The sequence below is a fragment of the Notamacropus eugenii genome, chromosome 1 (genome assembly GCF_028372415.1).
Source record: "Notamacropus eugenii isolate mMacEug1 chromosome 1, mMacEug1.pri_v2, whole genome shotgun sequence".
Classification (NCBI taxonomy): domain Eukaryota; kingdom Metazoa; phylum Chordata; class Mammalia; order Diprotodontia; family Macropodidae; genus Notamacropus; species Notamacropus eugenii.
Window position 1 is genome coordinate 124,564,324 of NC_092872.1, and position 18,344 is coordinate 124,582,667.

The 18,344-nt window shown below is 38.6% G+C and overlaps 1 protein-coding gene across 11 annotated transcripts in view; it reads left to right on the forward strand.

Annotated features, from left to right (window-relative positions):
• Window positions 1–18,344, forward strand: part of TLN2 (talin 2) — a 565,589-nt gene that overhangs the window by 344,524 nt on the left and 202,721 nt on the right. For all 11 annotated transcript variants that reach the window (XM_072612946.1, XM_072612883.1, XM_072612950.1 and 8 more), the window contains 4 exons: window positions 1,010–1,114; window positions 16,741–16,896; window positions 17,585–17,686; window positions 17,823–17,899. In XM_072612946.1, coding sequence (XP_072469047.1) covers window positions 1,010–1,114; window positions 16,741–16,896; window positions 17,585–17,686; window positions 17,823–17,899 — 440 coding nt within the window. The remainder of the gene's footprint in view (window positions 1–1,009; window positions 1,115–16,740; window positions 16,897–17,584; window positions 17,687–17,822; window positions 17,900–18,344) is intronic.

Genomic DNA, 18,344 nt, shown 5'->3' on the forward strand with positions numbered 1-18,344 from the left:
GCATGTAAAATGTCAGGAAACATACCATTTTTACACCTCCTGTTGGTGTCAGGTTTCTTAAAAATATAACTGCATGATCTATGCCAACCATTTTCTTTTAGTCGTTCTTGTACCTTAAGGCCTGGCGTGGTTGGCGCATGCCTATAGACCCACCTGCTGGGGAGGCTGAGGCTGATGGATCACTTGACTTGAGTTCTGAGCTTTAGTAAGGCTAAAACCAGTTGGGTGCACATACTAAATATAGCACCAATTATGAGCCCCCAGGAGCAGAGAACACCACAGTGTCTGAGGAGGGGAAAACTGTCCCAGTGGGAAATGTGGAGCAAGTTAAAATTTCTATACCGATCAGTATTGCTCTCAGGTCTGTGAGGGGCTGAAGTCCTTCCAGTCTGGGTGAGACACAGAGACCTAGGATCAAAAGGAAGGTAAACATGAGAAAGGTAGAAGAGAGGGAGGGAGGGGACCTTCAGTAGTATATCAAAATGATAATCCTCCTTTTATTTCCCCCTCCCTCATGGGGGATGTGAGGAGGAGAGAGCACATATAGAGAAGAAAAAAAGCATAAAATGCACTTAAAACTATATAGAAGAAAACAGAAGGAAGACAAGAAAGCATCACAGACAGGCAGGATAGATTTGATAGCTGCATGTTGAATTTATTACATATTTTAAAAGAAGAACAAGGTATTCATAACATCTTCAATTTCATATATAATCCTCTTTTTCTGTTCTATTGTGTCCATAGAAATGTGCATTTTATTTGATGTTTTCTTAGTTCACAGTTTTTAAAAGAATAAGCTAAAAAACAGAAAGAAACGATAGCCTTCCTTGACATCCCTAGGCTATCAGCCTCTGTAGAAATTTCCAGGTCCTCTGTCCTTATGGCCCCTCTGTTTTCTTGATGAATTGGATCTCATGTGTACGTTTTCCTAATGTGCCATAGCGATTGCTCAAATGGTTCCTACTGGAAGGAGGCAGTAACTTTCCCCCGGGATCTTGTACTCTTTCAGGAGCACAAAAACTGTGGTGAGATGTCGGAAATAGAAGCCAAGGTGAAATACGTAAAACTCGCGCGTTCTCTCCGGACGTACGGCGTCTCCTTTTTCCTCGTGAAGGTGAGCTGTGTGTTTGTCGGGCTGTTCCATTCTGCCATATTTTGTCTCTTGTGTTCTTTTGAAGTGTGTGCTGACAGTTTTCTATTTTACTCTTCTTGTGGGCTGATCAGGACCCTGCAAATATGTGTGAGGGGGTGAGATATATTGGGGAAAGAGTACTGTACAAGTCAGGAGGCTTGGGTTTGAATTTTGGCTCTGATTCTTATGAGCAGTGTGCCTCTTCCTCTGGTCTCAGGAGCATTGTTTGTCTGAGACTGAACTCATCAGAGGCAATTAACATCTGTTCTAATCTGTGACTCACCTAGCACAGATAGCAGAAGCAGAGTGTGCTGGCATGGAACCACCAGTGGCTATGGAACCTACTGGTCTGGCTCCAGATCCCAACTGTTACTTAGTAATTTTGTGACTCAGCAATTGTCCCTTAACCTTTGCCAACCTCAGTTTTTCCATCTGTAAACTGAGAGGCTAGACTTAATCTCTAGGGTTTCTTCCAGCTCAACATATTTTGTATATGTTGTGTTTTGTTTTGGTTTTTTGGTTTTTTCACCCTTTTCATAGATATACCTTTATTTGGAACAATATTACCTTACCATACAGAATCTATTTCCCTAAGACAGTTAAGCAAAACCTGCTGGTATCTTGATTGAAACTGATAAGCATGTATCACTCTCTGTTTTTTTTGTAGTGTAGGAATTGTTCATAGGATGTCAAGTCAGTAAGCTTTCATTAAGTGCCTTCTGTGTACCAAGCACGGTGGAAAAGCATGACGATAGAAAGAAAAGCCAAAAAAGGGGGGAGGAGGGGAGGCTGCTCTCAGTGGCTCACAGGTGAAGGGTGCATGCTTTCAGTCTGATATAATGGTACCAGAGAAGCAGTGCTGGTGGTGTGAATCTGGAGACCTCACCTTTGAGCCAGGAAACCCTGGCAAGTCCCTGCCTTTCTCAAATAAAGGAACTGGACTGAGGGGTCTTCATGACTGTTTTCTGCAGAGTCATCTTATGATTCTGTTAGTGTGAAAAAGAGATGCTAGGATCATGTGAAACAGCCGTGGCAGAGGGGGAAGGGTTAAAGAAAGGGAACAAGCTTTTATATAGTACTACTGTGTGCTGAACACTTCACAGTTATTATCTCCTTTGCTCCTCACAACAACTCTGCAAAGTAGGGTCTAATATTACACCCATTTTAAAATTGAGGACACTGAGGCAAGTAGAGGGTAAATGACTTGTCCCAGGGTCACACAGCTATTAAATGTCTGAGGCTAGATTTGAATTCATCTTCCTCACTCTATACCCAGTGCTCTATCTGAAGCATCACGTACCTGCTTCAGAAAAATAGAGTGCATTGTGGATAGAAAGCTGGCCTCTGAGCAAAGAAAGATATGGGTTCAAGTTCCAACTCCGATATATCCTGGTTTTGTGCCTGGTTCTAAACCTCTTAGTCCTCTAGGCCAGAGGTGTCAAACTCTCTTGCTGCAACTTCCTGCCTTAAACAAATTAAAATGTAATTGGGAAATGTTTTTTAAAAATACCACATGGCATAGATAATGTTGCTTTGTGGTTTTCTAAGTCAATATGCAGCTCACGCTTCAACATGACTACTCTGAGCAGCACTCCAAGTCCCAGGTTACAGAGATCTCCCTTGCTGTGTTAAAGAGCATGACCTCCCAGATCCAGATCCCGTTCCTATTCCCCAGGAATAGGTTCGTATTCCCACTGCTCTCTATTTCAGTTGATCCTGTCTTGATTGAATGATCCTTTTTCACAGTATCTACATTCCCCTTTCATTTTGTCCATGTGCAGAGCCTCTGCATTTCAAGGCTCTGATAGCCAATTTATTAAAAAATTACTTCTACTTGGTCTTCCTACATATTAGATTTCTTCCTTTTCTCCTCCATCTTACTCCCACCCAGGGAAGCACATCTCAGAAGTCTTAGTGTAATTTTAAGCTTCTAAAGCCCTGTCCTTCTGCCCATGTAGAAAGCACATAGTTGAGCAGTGTACCCAGGATTCAGTTTCCTACCAACAGAATCAAGACCAACTGACCAGAAACTGATCTTCTAAGACAAAGGCAAGCAAAACAGAGAAAGGTATTGCAAACAGTTTTGCTACCTGTGACGGAAGCAACTCGTAAGAGTGAAGGAACCATTTACTGTAATGGGGTTCATAATTGTACTTCTACTTAATCTGTTTCCCCTTTGGAAAATCTGTGTAATTATGTAAGGGTCAATTTTGATGTATTGAATGAACATAGTTACATTTTTTTTTTGTGCCGATGGAAGCATTTTTAGTTAATTTAATCATTGTCTTTATAATTGTTCATATTTATAGAGTACTTTAAGATTTGCAAAGTGCTTTTGCATTTATTATCTCTTATAGTTCTCACAACAAACCTTTATGTACAATTATTATCTTTCTTTTATAAATGAATTCACTGATACCATGATGGTTTGCTCAAGGTCACAGAGGTAGTAAGTTTCTGAGGCAAAATTCAAATTCAGTTCTTTTTCACTCCATTTCTCATCATCTACTTGCTACACCATCCTTCCTTTCACACAGTTTGATATTCAGTTAAACAACATTTGGATACCTTGTCAAAAGAAAAAACTTGTATCATTCAACTAATTTTTCAATGAAAAAACTCGTACTTTGTGTATTTATTTGGATTTTTCTGTTTTCAGTATCCACCATCCTACTCACTCCCATTATCATCAAATTGAAAAGAGAAAACTTTTTGGGAAACAATTATTGTAATAATTGTTGTTTTTCTGGGGCACAGAGAAACTGCTATAACTTTTGAACCAAGCAAAATCACATGGCTCTGTAGATCCCTGAGAAATCAAGACATGAAATTAAAAAAAATTAGTATGCTGTACAGTCAGCAATATCAATGAAGAGAATCTCATAGCAACAGAGTTTGTTGCTATACATTAATACACATTGTACATTAATATACATTGTGTATCTGGAAGCCACAGAACTCTGTTGCATATAACTGGGAAATAAGAAATACAGGTAATGTCCAGATACACAATTAATTTCTTGTGCACAAATAATTTTTATAGTATAGAAAAAGAAAAAAAAGTTGACAAAACTAACCAATATGATGTAATATACAGTGTTTTACACCCTAATCCCTCACCTCTGCCAAGAATCACAGGGGAGGGGGCACCTTAATGGTAGTCTCCTTAAAAATAACCTTGGTTATTTTAATTTCACAACATTTGATTTCAATTGTTGTTCTTTCGTTTTACAAGGTTGTCATTATGTATGTGTGGTATGCCTATGTATGTGTGCATATAGGTACACATACACACAAATATATGTGTATCTACATATACACATACACACATATTTATTTATTTCTTCCAAGTTCTTCTTACTTTCGATAAATTCAAATCTTTCCATGCTTCTCTGGATTAATCATAATTACTTATTATTATAGCACAGTTATAATTTTCTCTTACAGTTATGAACCACAGTTTTTCTTTGGCTATTCCTTAATCAACAGGCATCTTCTTTGTATCTATTTTTTCTTGGCAGAAATAATGATAACAATTTTTTTCTTTTTATTTTTTAAAAAAGTTTTATTTATTTTTAGATTTTGACATTCATTTTCACAAAATTTTGAGTTCCAATTTTTCTCCCCATCTCTCCCCTCCCCCCACCCCATAACACTTTGCATTCTGATTGCCCATTCCCTCAATGTGCCCTCCCTTCTGTCACAACCCACCCTTCCCTTATCCCCATCTTCCCTCTTTCCTTGTAGGGCAAGATAAATTTCTATACCCCATTACCTGTATTTTTATAGTATAAATCATATTACCTAAGGTAATGCTCTTACCAAATAAAAAATACTTCAGAAACATTAGAGGTTGTAGCAAACTGATAAGAAATGGGTTCAGAGTAATGTATGTTGTTTTGAGTCGTTTTTTAGGCTAACTCTCCATTATCTTATTTGAGGTTTTCATGACAAAGGTATTGGACTGGTTTGTCATTTCCTTCTCTAACTCATTTTACAGAAGAGGAAACTGAAGCAGAAAGCATTAAGTGACTTGCCCAGACTCACACACCTAGTGTCTGAACTCATGAAGATGACTCTTCCTGACTTCTCAGGTTCAGCACTCTGCCCACTGCACCACCTAGCTATCCTAGAGTAATATGTATTAAATTATAAATGGAGTATCAGGGGATCACAGATATTGAATTGGAAAGGACTTTGAAGGTTATTAAACCAGCCCAGTCATTTTATAGATGAGAACAGTGAGGGCAAAGGAGATTGAATGACTTGCCCAAGGTCATCTAATAGTGACCATCAGAGGAAAGTTTTAACTCAGGTCTTTCCTGAAGGGAAACTCAATCAATACACTAAAGTTTAAAAATTAATACTATCAGATAACATCTCAAAGAGTGATTAAAAAATATAGAACAGTTCAGTTATTGCTTTGACCATTTTCTCTAAGACAGGGACAGAGGTGGAGGTCCGGGGGAGTAGGAAGTGAAGGCTTTGTGTTGGAACAGTGTCCTGAAGGTTTTCTCAAGCCAGTAAAATGTTTTTGAGAGAGCTTTTAAGAAAAGATAAGGAATTCAAGCATCTTGAGTTTCTTTTCTCCCAATTTTAGAGATGAAAGGGAGGGATCTATCAATGATATTTACATACATTTTTATTTGACTTTAATCATTGGAATTCCATTAATTCTACATATTTTTTTTTTGTAAAATGTTAATGGAATACTTAAAGCTTTAATCTTTTATTAAATGATTCCTTTTTCTATGCTTTTTCTGTGCTTTCTAAATGAGCTGAGGGAGCCAGAATTCTAAACCTCTAAGTAATGGTCCTTCCAAGTCCTAAATTCTGAAACTTAATTTAGGTATTAAATTATGAAACGGAGATACTGGAGTACTTTAGCAAGTAAAGAGAAAAACCAGTGAGTGGTTTCCAAATAGTTTAACTTACCAATATTTATATTCATATATTAAAAACTATAAATTAAAAAAGCCTGAAATTTTAATGAGCTGAAACATTTAAACGTTTATGTTGCGTATATGAATCATATCCCATAGAATTGAAAATTCCTGGGGGGTTGTCTGAAGGACTGGTCGGACTGTTTTATTGAAGTTACTCATGTTTTGTTTTTGCATAATCATAAGGATTTCTTCCCTTCGTGGTGTTACCATCTGTTTTATATGTCAAGTATAATAAAATCTGGCAGTGTTCTATATTGAATTAATGTTTTTTGCATCATTTTGCAAGGCATATCTATTGAGTCTTACTTCATAGGGAGAAGTGCTAGATGTCCTTTCCTATCCGGTTTTGTCACTCTGAGCCATATATTATTCAAATGTATGGATAGGATTTCGAGTTGGCACCCCTCTCCCTTTTTCTGACTTTTTATTCACTGGCTCTGATCAAGATGAAGAAACAGGGCCTTTTGTCTTTCATTCACTTTTATCAGTGTTCAAAATAAATTTCAAAAATAGAGCAGGTTGGCAGGCCACTTAAATATAACTTTTTATTTGAAAATCTTTTTTGTTTTTATAAACAATAATAGGCCTGGCTTTTCATTTCATATGTAGAAGCTCTTAGCCTGGGTTCTGGGCCCACAAAGAGTCTACGGCTAGATTTCTGAGTGTCCGTAAACTCAGATGGGAAAAATTCCATCTTTATTTCAATATAAGTGATTTCCTTTTATAACCCTGTTGCAGTTCTGCAGATTCTCAGGATTGTGGCATTTCAGAACTAGAAGGTCCTGAAGAAATTATTTTAGCAGGTCCCATTTTCCAGGTGAGGTACCTGAAACCCAGAGAGGAAGTGTTATCTCTAGGTCACACACTCTCTGCTAAATCTGCTCATCTTCAGACTCTGCCTGAGAACTTGTTCCACTATGAGTGGCATAAGCTTCCTAAGGATTATAGGATCATAGATTTCGGGCTGGAATAGATCTTAGAGTGCATGTAATTCAATACCCTCATTTTACAGATAAGAGAATCAAGTCCCCCAGAGAGTAAGTGACTTGTCCAAGATGATGTCACTGGCAGAGCTGGGATTTGAACCCTCTGAATTGAAATGCAGTTTCACTATGCCTGGCAATAGATCTCTGATGGAATGTTCAGTGCACAAACACACATGGATGTGCACAATTACACACACATATTTCCTGATACTTTGCACATGCTTTTATTTTTCCTCTCCAAAAATAAATTGAGAATAGTTATCAGCATTGCTAATATCAGAAGGAATGGATAGTAATTGCAGGACTTTCTAGGAAAATGACCTAATTTTAGCTGAAGGTTTGAGGGATGACTGAGAAAGATGGAGAAAGTGTGACTTAAACGATTCCACACCTTCTTTGCGTAACACACAAATGCATGTCTCATAATATAAACTAGCTACATGTACCTCTAAAGAAAGTCAAAGGGAAAGTAGTCCTCATAGAGAAAGTTTCCTTGGAAAAGGCAGGATTTAAATAATAAACTCTTAATAAAAAATTCTCTTGAAGTGGTATATAGTGACTTTATTCTGAATTTCTTAGGGGAAGGGTGGGGGGGGTGGCTGGATGTGTAATTTGTTAATTTCGTTTTGACTGTGCTGTATATCAGATATTTGAGTTTCAGCAAATATGTTTGCTCTAAAAAGAAAAAAAAAGTTCTTTATGCAGATATTTTCTATTCACCATTTTAACTCTCTCCAGCTGTTCTGGGTTTTGGGAGGAGGAATTGTAAATGGATTATCCCATAATGATAGTCTCAGCTGCTACTTTCAGTATTCTTTGGGTTCTTTATTATATTTTATTTTTTTGCTGATGGTTCCTAATAGGAAGCTCCATTTTAATTTGTTGACTTATTTACAATGGCTTCTTTCTGAATGCGAGAGTGATCTTGACATGTGTTAAAGTAATCTTTCAGGTTTCTTTGCTCCTCATACAGGCACCCCTTACAACGGAGCTTTGCAAATGCGGGGTGGGGGTTGTGAAGAACGAGAAGGATGGAAGGAACAGCTGCAAACCATATTTTATCTCTCATCCTTTCCTGGGTCCAGTCAACTGTGTGTGCTAGCGCTGTGCTTGCAGATTAACTGACTGCAGCCTCTACACCTCCCTCCTGACATCTGTCTATTGCTTCTAGAGCCAGATTAGATTAAGCAATGAGGTCCACGTTGGGTTGAATGCCCCCCTTCATGGAGCTACTCATTTTTTTCAGGCCTTGTTCTTCCCTTGCCAATATTTTGAACCCTTTGGGATATGCATAAGGCCCATTTAGTGTTGTAACTGTTTCATTATATGCATTCTGTATTTCTTTCTTCAAATTCTGTTTCCCAAACCCTCCAGCAAATTTTATTAAACTCTGTCTCACTGAAATATTGTCCCTTGATTAAGAAAACTGAAACTGTGACATTCTCATCATTGTTTTAGGATTTGTGGTATGTCTCATGGTCCTCAAGATTGCATTCTTTGCTGAAATTATTTTTACTAGGTGAGAAGGAACAATTCTTTTTTTTTTTTAATAATTTTAGGAAAAGTGAAATTTTTATTTATAAAAACAAATTTTGTTCAAATGTTTTGGTTTGACATCACTTTTTTTCCCACTATACTTTTTCCCCACCTCTCCCAAAGAGCCATCTTTTATAAAAGAAAAAGAAAAAAAAGTTGACAAAACTAACCCTAGTCCCTCACCTCTGCCAAGAATCACAGGGGAGGGGGTACCTTAATGGTAGTCTCCTTAAAAATAACCTTGGTTATTTTAATTTCACAACATTTGATTTCAGTTGTTGTTCTTTCCTTTTACAAGGTTGTCATTATATATGTGTGGTATGCAAATGTATGTGTGCATATATGTACACATACACACAAATATATGTGTATCTACATATATACATACACACATATTTATTTATTTCTTCCAAGTTCTTCTTACTTTCGATAAATTCAAATCTTTCCATGCTCCTCTGGATTAATCATAATTACTCATTATTACAGCACAGTTATAATTTTCCATTATAGTTACGAACCACAGTTTTTCTTTGGCTATTCCTTAATCAACAGGCATCTTCTTTGTATCTATTTTTTCTTAGCAGAAAAAATGATAACAATTTTTTTCTTTATATTTTTTAAAAAGTTTTATTTATTTTTAGATTTTGACATTCATTTTCACAAAATTTTGAGTTCCAATTTTTCTCCCCATCTCTCCCCTCCCCCACCCCCATAACACCTTGCATTCTGATTGCCCATTCCCTCAATGTGCCCTCCCTTCTGTCACAACCCACCCTTCCCTTATCCCCATCTTCTCTCTTTTCTTGTAGGGCAAGATAAATTTCTATACCCCATTACCTGTATTTCTTATTTCCCAGTTATATGCAATAACAATTCTCAACATTTGTTTCTAATACTTTGAATTCCAACTTCTCTCCCTTCCTCCCTCCCCTCCCATCCCCACTGAGAAGGCAAGCAATTCAATAGAGGCTATAATATATGTGTCGTTTTGCAAAAGACTTCCATAATAGTCATGTTGTGTAAGACTAACTATATTGCCCTCCATCCTCCCTTTGCCCCCTTTTTTCTCTTCTCTCATTTGACTTTGTCCCTTCCCAAAAGTGTTTACTTCTAGTTACTCCTTTCTCCCATTTGCCATCCCTTCTATCATCCCCCTCACCACACTTGTCCCTTTCTCCCCTACTTTCCTGTATTGTAAGATAGATTTTCATACCAAACTGAGTGAGCATGTTATTCCCTCCTTAAGCCATATGTGAAGAGAGTAAGCTTCACTTTTCCCCTCTCACCTCCTCCCTTTTCTCCTCCATTCGAAAAGATTTTTCTTAACTCTTTTATGAGTGATAGTCTACACCATTCCATTTCTCCCTTTTTCCTCCCAATATTTTCCTCTCTCACCATTTAAATTAATTTTATTTTTTTATGGATATCATCTCTTCTGATTCAACTCAACCTCTATTCTCTGTCTGTCTGTGTGTGTGTGTGAGACCCCTCCACTTATCCAAATACTGAGAAAAGTCCCAAGAGTTGCAAATATTATCTTTCCATGTAGAAATGTAAACAGTTCAGCTTTAGAAAGTCCTTTATGATTTCTCTTTCCTGTTTACCTTTTCATGCTTTTCATGATTCTTGTGTTTGAAAGTCAGATTTTCCATTCAGCTCTGGTCTTTCATCAAGAATGCTTGAAAGTCCTCTGTATTATTGAATGACCATTTTTTCCTCTGAAGTATTATACTCAGTTTTGCTGGGTAGGTGATTCTTGGTTTTAATCCCAGTTCCTTTGACTTCTGGAATATCCTATTCCAAGCCCTTCAATCCCTTAATGTAGAAGCTGACAGATCCTGTGTTATCCTGATTGTATTTCCACAATACTCAAATTGTTTCTTTCTAGCTGCTTGCAATATTTTCTCCTTGACCTGGGAACTCTGAAATCTGGCCACAATATTCCTAGGAGTTTCTCTGTCTCTTTCAGGAGGTGGTTGATGGATTCTTTCAATATTTTTTTTGCCCTCTGGTTCTAGAATATCAGGGCAGTTTTCCTTGATAATTTCATGAAAGATAATATCTAGATGCTTTTTTTGATCATGGCTTTCAGGTAGTACCATAATTTTTAAATTGTCTCTCCTGTATCTATTTTCCAGGTTAGTTGTTGTTCCAATGAGATCTTTCACATTATCTTCTATTTTTTCAATCTTTTGGTTTTGTTTTGTAACTTCTTGTTTATCATATAGTCATTAGCTTCCCTGAACCCCACTCTCATTTTTAAAGAACTATTTTGTTCAGTGAGCTATTGAGTCTCCTTTTCCATTTGGCTAATTCTGCTTTTTAAAGCCTTCTCCTCATTGGCTTTTTGGACCTCTTTTTCCAATTGAGTTAGCCTATTTTTAAAGGTGTTATTTTTCCTCAGCATTTTTTTGGTTCTCCTTTAGCAAGCTTCTGACTCACTTTTCAAGCTCTTCTATGGCCTGAGCCCATTTCATATTCATTTTGGAGGTACTGGAGGCAGAAGCCTTGACTTCCACTGACAGTATGCATTGTTCTTCCTCATCTGAAAGGATGGAAGGAGGTACCTGTTCACCAAGAAAATAACCTTCTGTGGTCTTATTTTTTTCCCTTTTTGGGGCATTTTCCCAGCTAGTTACTTGGCTTCTGAATCCTTTGTCCAGAGGAGGGTCCTGGTGCTCCTCCTCTACCCAGGACTGTGCTCAGGGCTGAGGTTCAGATCCCCTGCTCAATTCCTCCAGAAGCTTTAAGCTGATCTGCTAGGACAATGGACTCAGGCTGCTGCCACGGCCACAGTAGCAACCCACCTGCTGCTACTGCTGCTGCTGCTACTGCTGCCTCCTCTACTACTACCTGGGGCCAGTGGGGGGGGACCCCGCTCCCCTCTTGCCCAGCTAGGAAAGCCCTCCCACACTGACTTTTGAAACTTCTTTGGTGCATGTGAGTTGAGGGATCTGGGACCCTCCCTGCTGGAGATTCTGCCCTGGAGGCCTGTTCTGGTCCTGTTCCTCCCCCTGGGGCTCTGCTCTGGTCAGTGTTCTTTGGGATAGACCTTCCTGTTGGTCTTCCAGGTTAACTTTGGCTGGAAATCTCTTTCAGTCTGCCATTCTGTGGCTTCTGCTGCTCTAGAATTTGTTGAGTCATTTTTTACAGGTACTTTGTGGACTGTAGGGGAAGCACTAGAGTATATGCTTCTTTCTACCCTGCCATCTTGGCTCTGCCCCCCCAACAATTTTCTAAGCATGGAAAGCTATGAGAGAGAAAAATTGTTCCCCTCAGGAAAATATCACATTGAGTTGTGAGGTTTTTTTTTTTACCTTAGTAAATAATATTTGTCTATTTATGATGTGTCCATAGACAATTTTTAAAGGCCAAATAAAATAAAAATGATTCTCAGTACCAAAAAATCATGTTTCTTCTCAGCTCTGCTAACTGGACTTGGCTTTTTCCTCTTTCTACTTTTGCTCATGTCTAATATAGTCAACATGCCATGCTTATTCTTATCAATATTACTTTTATCTCCTGAATTACTATGAGTATTTTAGGAACTTTATTGATTACATGCTGTGTACAAAGCAGAGGGCAGTTATTGTTTATGTAGATAGGTGTTCAGAAGTCACTGACTTTTTGGGATGTTGGGGGGTACTGTCTCCTCTCCCCTCCCCCCACAATTTCATTGTGAGCACCTTGAGGGCCGAGGTTATCATTTTCCTTTCTTGTATTCCCAGTGTTTATCGCAGTGCCTGGCATATAGTAAGTATTTAATACATATTTGATTGACTGATATCATGGTTCTTTGGAATGGGAGTAGGGAATCAAACCTACTATAATCAGGCCTCAAAGACATAAATGAATAATAATAATAATGCATGAATCTCTTCACCTTCTCCATATGTATCTGTATTCTCAATTCCTCTCAAAAATTTCAAGGGCCTAGATAGATGTCTATGCATAGGTAGATAGAGGATTTAAGTACTTGCAATGTGCTAAGATACAAATACAAGCAAATAAGACAAACCCTACTCTCAAAGAGTTTAAATTGTAATGGGGGAAGATAACACATTTAAGGGAATTGGAAATTGGGGGTGAGAGGAAGGTAGCAAGACAATAGGTAAAGAGAAAGAGAAGTCTGGAGCTATTCATGTATATATGAGATGAAGCAAGGCTCTTGACCTTCCTAAAATGGTGGTCCCAGGGAGGGAGTTACCAATCAGAAGAGCAGATTCTCAGAGGTTCCTCAAGGGTGGCAAAGAGGTAGGTGAGAAAAAAGAAATTTGGAAAGTACTGAGATCACTATATGGAGATCATTCACTAGGACTCAGGCCCAAGTATTGGCATTCAGGTCCATCCCAGTTAAAGTACACCTTTTTTTGTTTTAATTATGACCTTGATAGTCATCAAGAAATATTAATATCTGCATATATATATAAAGGATGCATTAGAAGAGGAAAGCATATGAAATAAATCTACAACGTGCAACTTTTTTTAGCATATATCATTTAACATGCTACCAACATTGCCCTTCGTATCTGTCTGTGTTCTTTTGTCTTTGTCCTCTGTTTCATGTGTTTTTTACTTTCTGTATTCATACCATACCCTACACACTCAGCCAGCCAGCCCATCCCTGCTGCTGAGGGAACTGAGTGTCCTTGCCATGTCTCCTCCATCATATGTGATAACCATATCACCTGGCAGCTGAGAGCTCTTTTATAGCTGGAGTTATTAATGATAGGGAACAGGAAGTGGATATTTATGGATTGCAAACATTTGTCTTCCCAACAGGTTCCCAGCCTGAACAAATTGTTGCATTCTCTCCATGGATAGATAGGTAATTTCTCAGAGGGACCACTATATGTTCAATGGTATCTGGTCTTTTTGGAACAAGCTTCCTTTAAGATACAGTGTGGCAAAGGAGATAGATAACCAACCTTAGAGCCAGGAAGAACCAGATTCAAGTCCTACCCCTTATACCTACTAGCTGGATGACCCTCTGCCAGTCATTTAATATCTCTGTGCTCTGAGCAACTACCCAAAGCTATAAATTGCTGACCTGTGTTGGTAAAGGGAGCTTCCTTATCTGTGAGTTCCATTTATTAGTGAAATCACAGGTCCAGTCTCCATCCCTTCCTCGTGAAACAGCCCATCTTCCCTAGTTTTTTTTTTGGAAAAACTCTTACCTCTGCCATTCGACAAACCTGCCTTTCTCTCTGAAGTGATTTGGACTTGCACCAGGGTAGTGGCAATGTCACAAGAAAGAACCATATGCAGAAGATGTTAGGAAAATAGAAATAACAGGACTTGGCATCTGATTGTCTGTAGGACATAAGAAAGAGTGAGGAATGGAGGATAATACTTAGTTGTGAACTTAAGTGACTGAGAAGATGGTGGAACCCTAAGGGAGTTGGGAAGAGCAGAGGGTTTGAGAAGAAAGAAAATTAGTTAATTTTTGAATTTGTTGAGTTTAAGATAACTACCAGACCCCAGGTATGAGATGTTTAATAAGTAGTTCAGTATCAAAGATTGGAGGTCAGGAGAGAGGTTAGGGTTTGATGCCTGCATATAAATGGTAATTGAACCCAGAAAGATTGAAAGAAATCAACAAGAAAGATGATAAACAAGGAGAAACTAAGAAGGTCTAGAATAGAGTCTTGGGGGATATACTTGGTTAATGGGCATGACCTGGTTGAGCAACCAGCAAAAACCAGCCTGATAGGTCAAAAAACTAGGAAAGAACAGTGTCAAGAAAGCTTAGAGAGAAGAAGATCAAGGAAAAAGAACAGCAAAAAATGCAGAGATCTCAGGAAAAATGAGGATTGAGAAAATCCCATTAGATTTGGAGAGATAGATCATTGATAACTTTGAAGAGTGCAGTTTTATTTGATGGAGTTGGAAACCCCACTATAGAGAGTTGAGAAAAGAGTGAGAGTCAAGTAAGTGGTGACATTGCTGATGATCTGTTCAAGGAGATTAGCCATTTAAGGGAGGCGAAATATAGGAGGTAGTTAGTGGGGATGAAGATAGATGGCTCAAGTGAGGGATTTTTGAGAATGGGAGAGACATGTGCATGTTTGTAGACCATACTAAGCAGCGAAGAGAGAGAAGAGAGTAATGAGAGAATGATCATTGAAGAGCCAATATGCTAGAGAGATGGGATGGAATGAATGATTTGTGCATGTAGAGGGTTTTCCTTGACAAGGAAAAGGACCTTCTCTTCAAGAATGAATGAAGGAGGAGATGGTGGAAGGCATCTGAGTGATTGTGAAAGGAGGGAAGAAGGAGCTCTTAGTTAATAGTCTTAAATTTTTCAGTGAAATAAGAGGCAAGGTACCCAACTGAGTGGGTAGGAATAGGGGAGCTATGGGAAATTTGAGGGGGATAAAAAGGTATGCATAAACCACTGCAGTGAATGCAATAATGAGTCAATTAAGCACTTGTAGAAGGATTGCCACAGTGAGAGCCTAGTTGAGATTATGAAACCTAAATTTGAAGTGTTCCCACTCAGCATCATTTTGCGCTTTTTCCAGCTTTGTCCAGCCACATGTGAGTGGTTGCGAAGGGAGTGAAGGCAGTGAATGGTGGGAGTAATCAAAGCCTGGGGTTTGGCAGGGCAAGATCGTCAATAGAATAAGGGGGCAAGGAACTGGCAGCTGGTTCACCAAGAAGACAAGATGGGGAAAGAGTGCAGCCAGTAGAGGTGTAATGGCTTGGAAAAGAACAGAGGGGTAGGGTATTGAAGGTCACAGTATAAAGCATACTTTGTAGTTGTGAGGGAGAGCAGAAGTGACAATGGATCATGGTCAGGTAAAGGAATTTCGGAGTTCATAAACCACAGATATTAAGCAACTATGATAATGGCAAGATCAAGGGTATGAGCGTATGTATGTGTGGATGAGGCGGGATGAAGGAGTGGGTCATGGAAAATGACTAAGTTGATGACTTTGAGGGGCTTAGGGTGTTTGAGGGAATATCAATGTATGTTAAAAATCCTCTAGTGTGAGGACATGAGATGGGGAGGAGAGGAAGATTGTGTAAACAAATTGTGGAGATCTGTAAACAATAACTGTCATATTCTAGTTGAGTGATTAGTATAGATTGAATGAACCTCAAAGGAAGAGGGCTGACTGAGCGATAGTGATAGAGGGAAAACCTGATTGTGGCAGTCAGGAACAAGGAGTGTTCTAGCTCCCCCACTTTGACCCGTTATTTTGTTATATGAATAGAAGTATGATGAGTGATGGAAAAGGTAGCCAGGGAAGTGGTATCATCAGAAGGGAATCAGGTCTCCGTGTAAATACAAGAAGTTAGAATGAAAAAAGATTTAAGATGAGAGCTAGTTTGTTACCTCTGAAGCACATTTTCAGGGCATAGAGGGAGGATTGGGCAGCTTTGGAATAGGCTTTAGGGGGATAGGATGGGGGTGGGGAATAAAGGAGCAGTCGTTGGGTGGTGGAGAGCAGAGTTTGAACCATGGTAGCCAGAGATTCCCAATTACTTGGTTGGGAAGGGTAAGATAGGGTGGAAATATGTTCATCATTGAGCTAAGGTTAGGTAGGCTTTCATTGTCTAGGGGTTTAGCCTGGGAGTAGAGTTGTCCCAAGGGTTCAGACCACTGAGTATAGAAAGAAATATTGGGAGTGGGGGTGTGTGAAGGAAGGAGGAAACATGGAGGTTTCCTGGTAGGGGCAAGACAGTGGTTATGGAGATACACACTACTAGAGAGAGTGCCTACAACACAATGGAAGCAAGTGCAGGTAAAGTCACTATAGGTAGAATTGTAGATGGTCAAAGGTGAAGAGACAGTGAGGAGTCATAGAAAGAGCTGTAGGTTTAGAATCAGAGATGTGAGTTTGAATATTGCATGTACTACCTATATGACTGATAGCAGATCACTTCACCTTCTTCAGTTTCACTTTCTTCATGTATAAAATATGCATGGTGCACCTCTAAGCTCACTCCCAGCTTCAAATCCCATGAATTCATTGACATGATTTAGTAAGCTGACTTTTAGAGTGTCCATTCTATCCCAGACCACATCCAACACAAGTTAAATAAAATTAAACATTCAATTTAATACTGTAGGTAGATATAAATAGATTTTTTTTTCTTCAACAGGATAATTAAGTCTTATCTTCTATTTCAGGAAAAGATGAAGGGTAAGAATAAATTGGTCCCCAGATTGCTGGGCATCACTAAGGACTCAGTTATGCGAGTGGATGAAAAGACCAAGGAAGTCTTGCAAGAGTGGCCTCTTACTACTGTCAAGCGCTGGGCAGCATCACCCAAAAGCTTTACTCTGGTACAGTGTCAGAATGGGGAAGCCTGGGGATAAGAGGGCAAAGGTGGACCTTGGGGTTTTACTTGTTATGACATTTAATGACTTACTCACCTTGAAAAAGCCAGGAAAATATGGCTGCTTGGGGCTGGTTGAATCATGTTATGATAGAAACACCAAAGTGCTGATAGTACTCCATCTTTTACAAATATTAACCATTAGTATATGCTTCTATGTAACTAAATCTTACAATTATTTTTTAGGAACCTACTCCATATAACCATTTATCACAGTACTTCACTATTATCACAGTACTTAACAGTAGATTCTTCATTATTACCGTGGATTGACCAGCTGAGTCTCCCATCCTTCCTTGAATCTATATAAACCATCCAGTTAATGCCATGGGCAAAAAGGAGATAAGAGAAAAAAAACCCAATAGTTACCTAAATGGATCATTTGTTCATATCATTATATAATTGGAAACCTCCCTTTCCCCAGCAGAAGTCATCACTGCACTTATTTCATACAGGACTGAACCATATGAGCCCTAGATGGATGTGCATTTTTTAAAATCCATCAATTTATTAAAAGTAAAAGTTACACTAAAACTGGTGTGTCTGTTGTCTCTCTGATTCCATCTTCTGTTTTCCCCCTCTTTAAAAGTTGCTGTTGATGTTTAAAGAATATCTATTAATACTGTTTTCTTTAGGATTTTGGGGAGTATCAGGAAAGTTATTATTCTGTACAAACGACTGAAGGAGAGCAAATATCTCAACTTATTGCAGGCTATATTGACATCATCCTCAAGAAGGTATTTACTTATTGATTTGATTAGAAAAACAGCCTTGCATGACTTACGTTGTTCCCACGCGTAACTCTTCTGAAGTGACTGGTTCAAGGATTCATTCGTTTGGCTTTCTGGAATTTTGTTTTGTGTTTTCTCCTAGAAACAAAGTAAAGATAGATTTGGATTGGAGGGAGATGAGGAGTCAACGATGTTAGAAGAATCAGTTTCCCCTAAAAAGTAAGTATTCTGTTCATGGAGGAAAGAGTTGCTGTTTAACAGAAAGGGACACAGTTATTCCTTTTGGATTCCTCTCCCATTATTCCTGTCAAATGGGGATATCTTCTACTGAATTCTAGTCACATTAAATCACTCATTTCTATGGGTTGAAGGATGTTAAACTGAAAGTGAAATCCTGCCTCAGATTACAGAGAATATGGTGAATTCCCTTGTTCTGATACAGCAGGAGTTGTATTCTCATGCTAATTTCCCCTAGACATTACCTTTATTATAGGAAATTGATTAGATGATCAGCACTGGAAAGCACCGTCTAGTCCAACCCTCTTGTTTTACAGAAGAGACACATATAAAGGGCCCAGAAAGATTAAATGACTTACCGAAGTCACATAGGTGTAAGTTGCAAAGCCAAGAATAGAATGACATCCAGTATCCTTTCCTCTGTAGA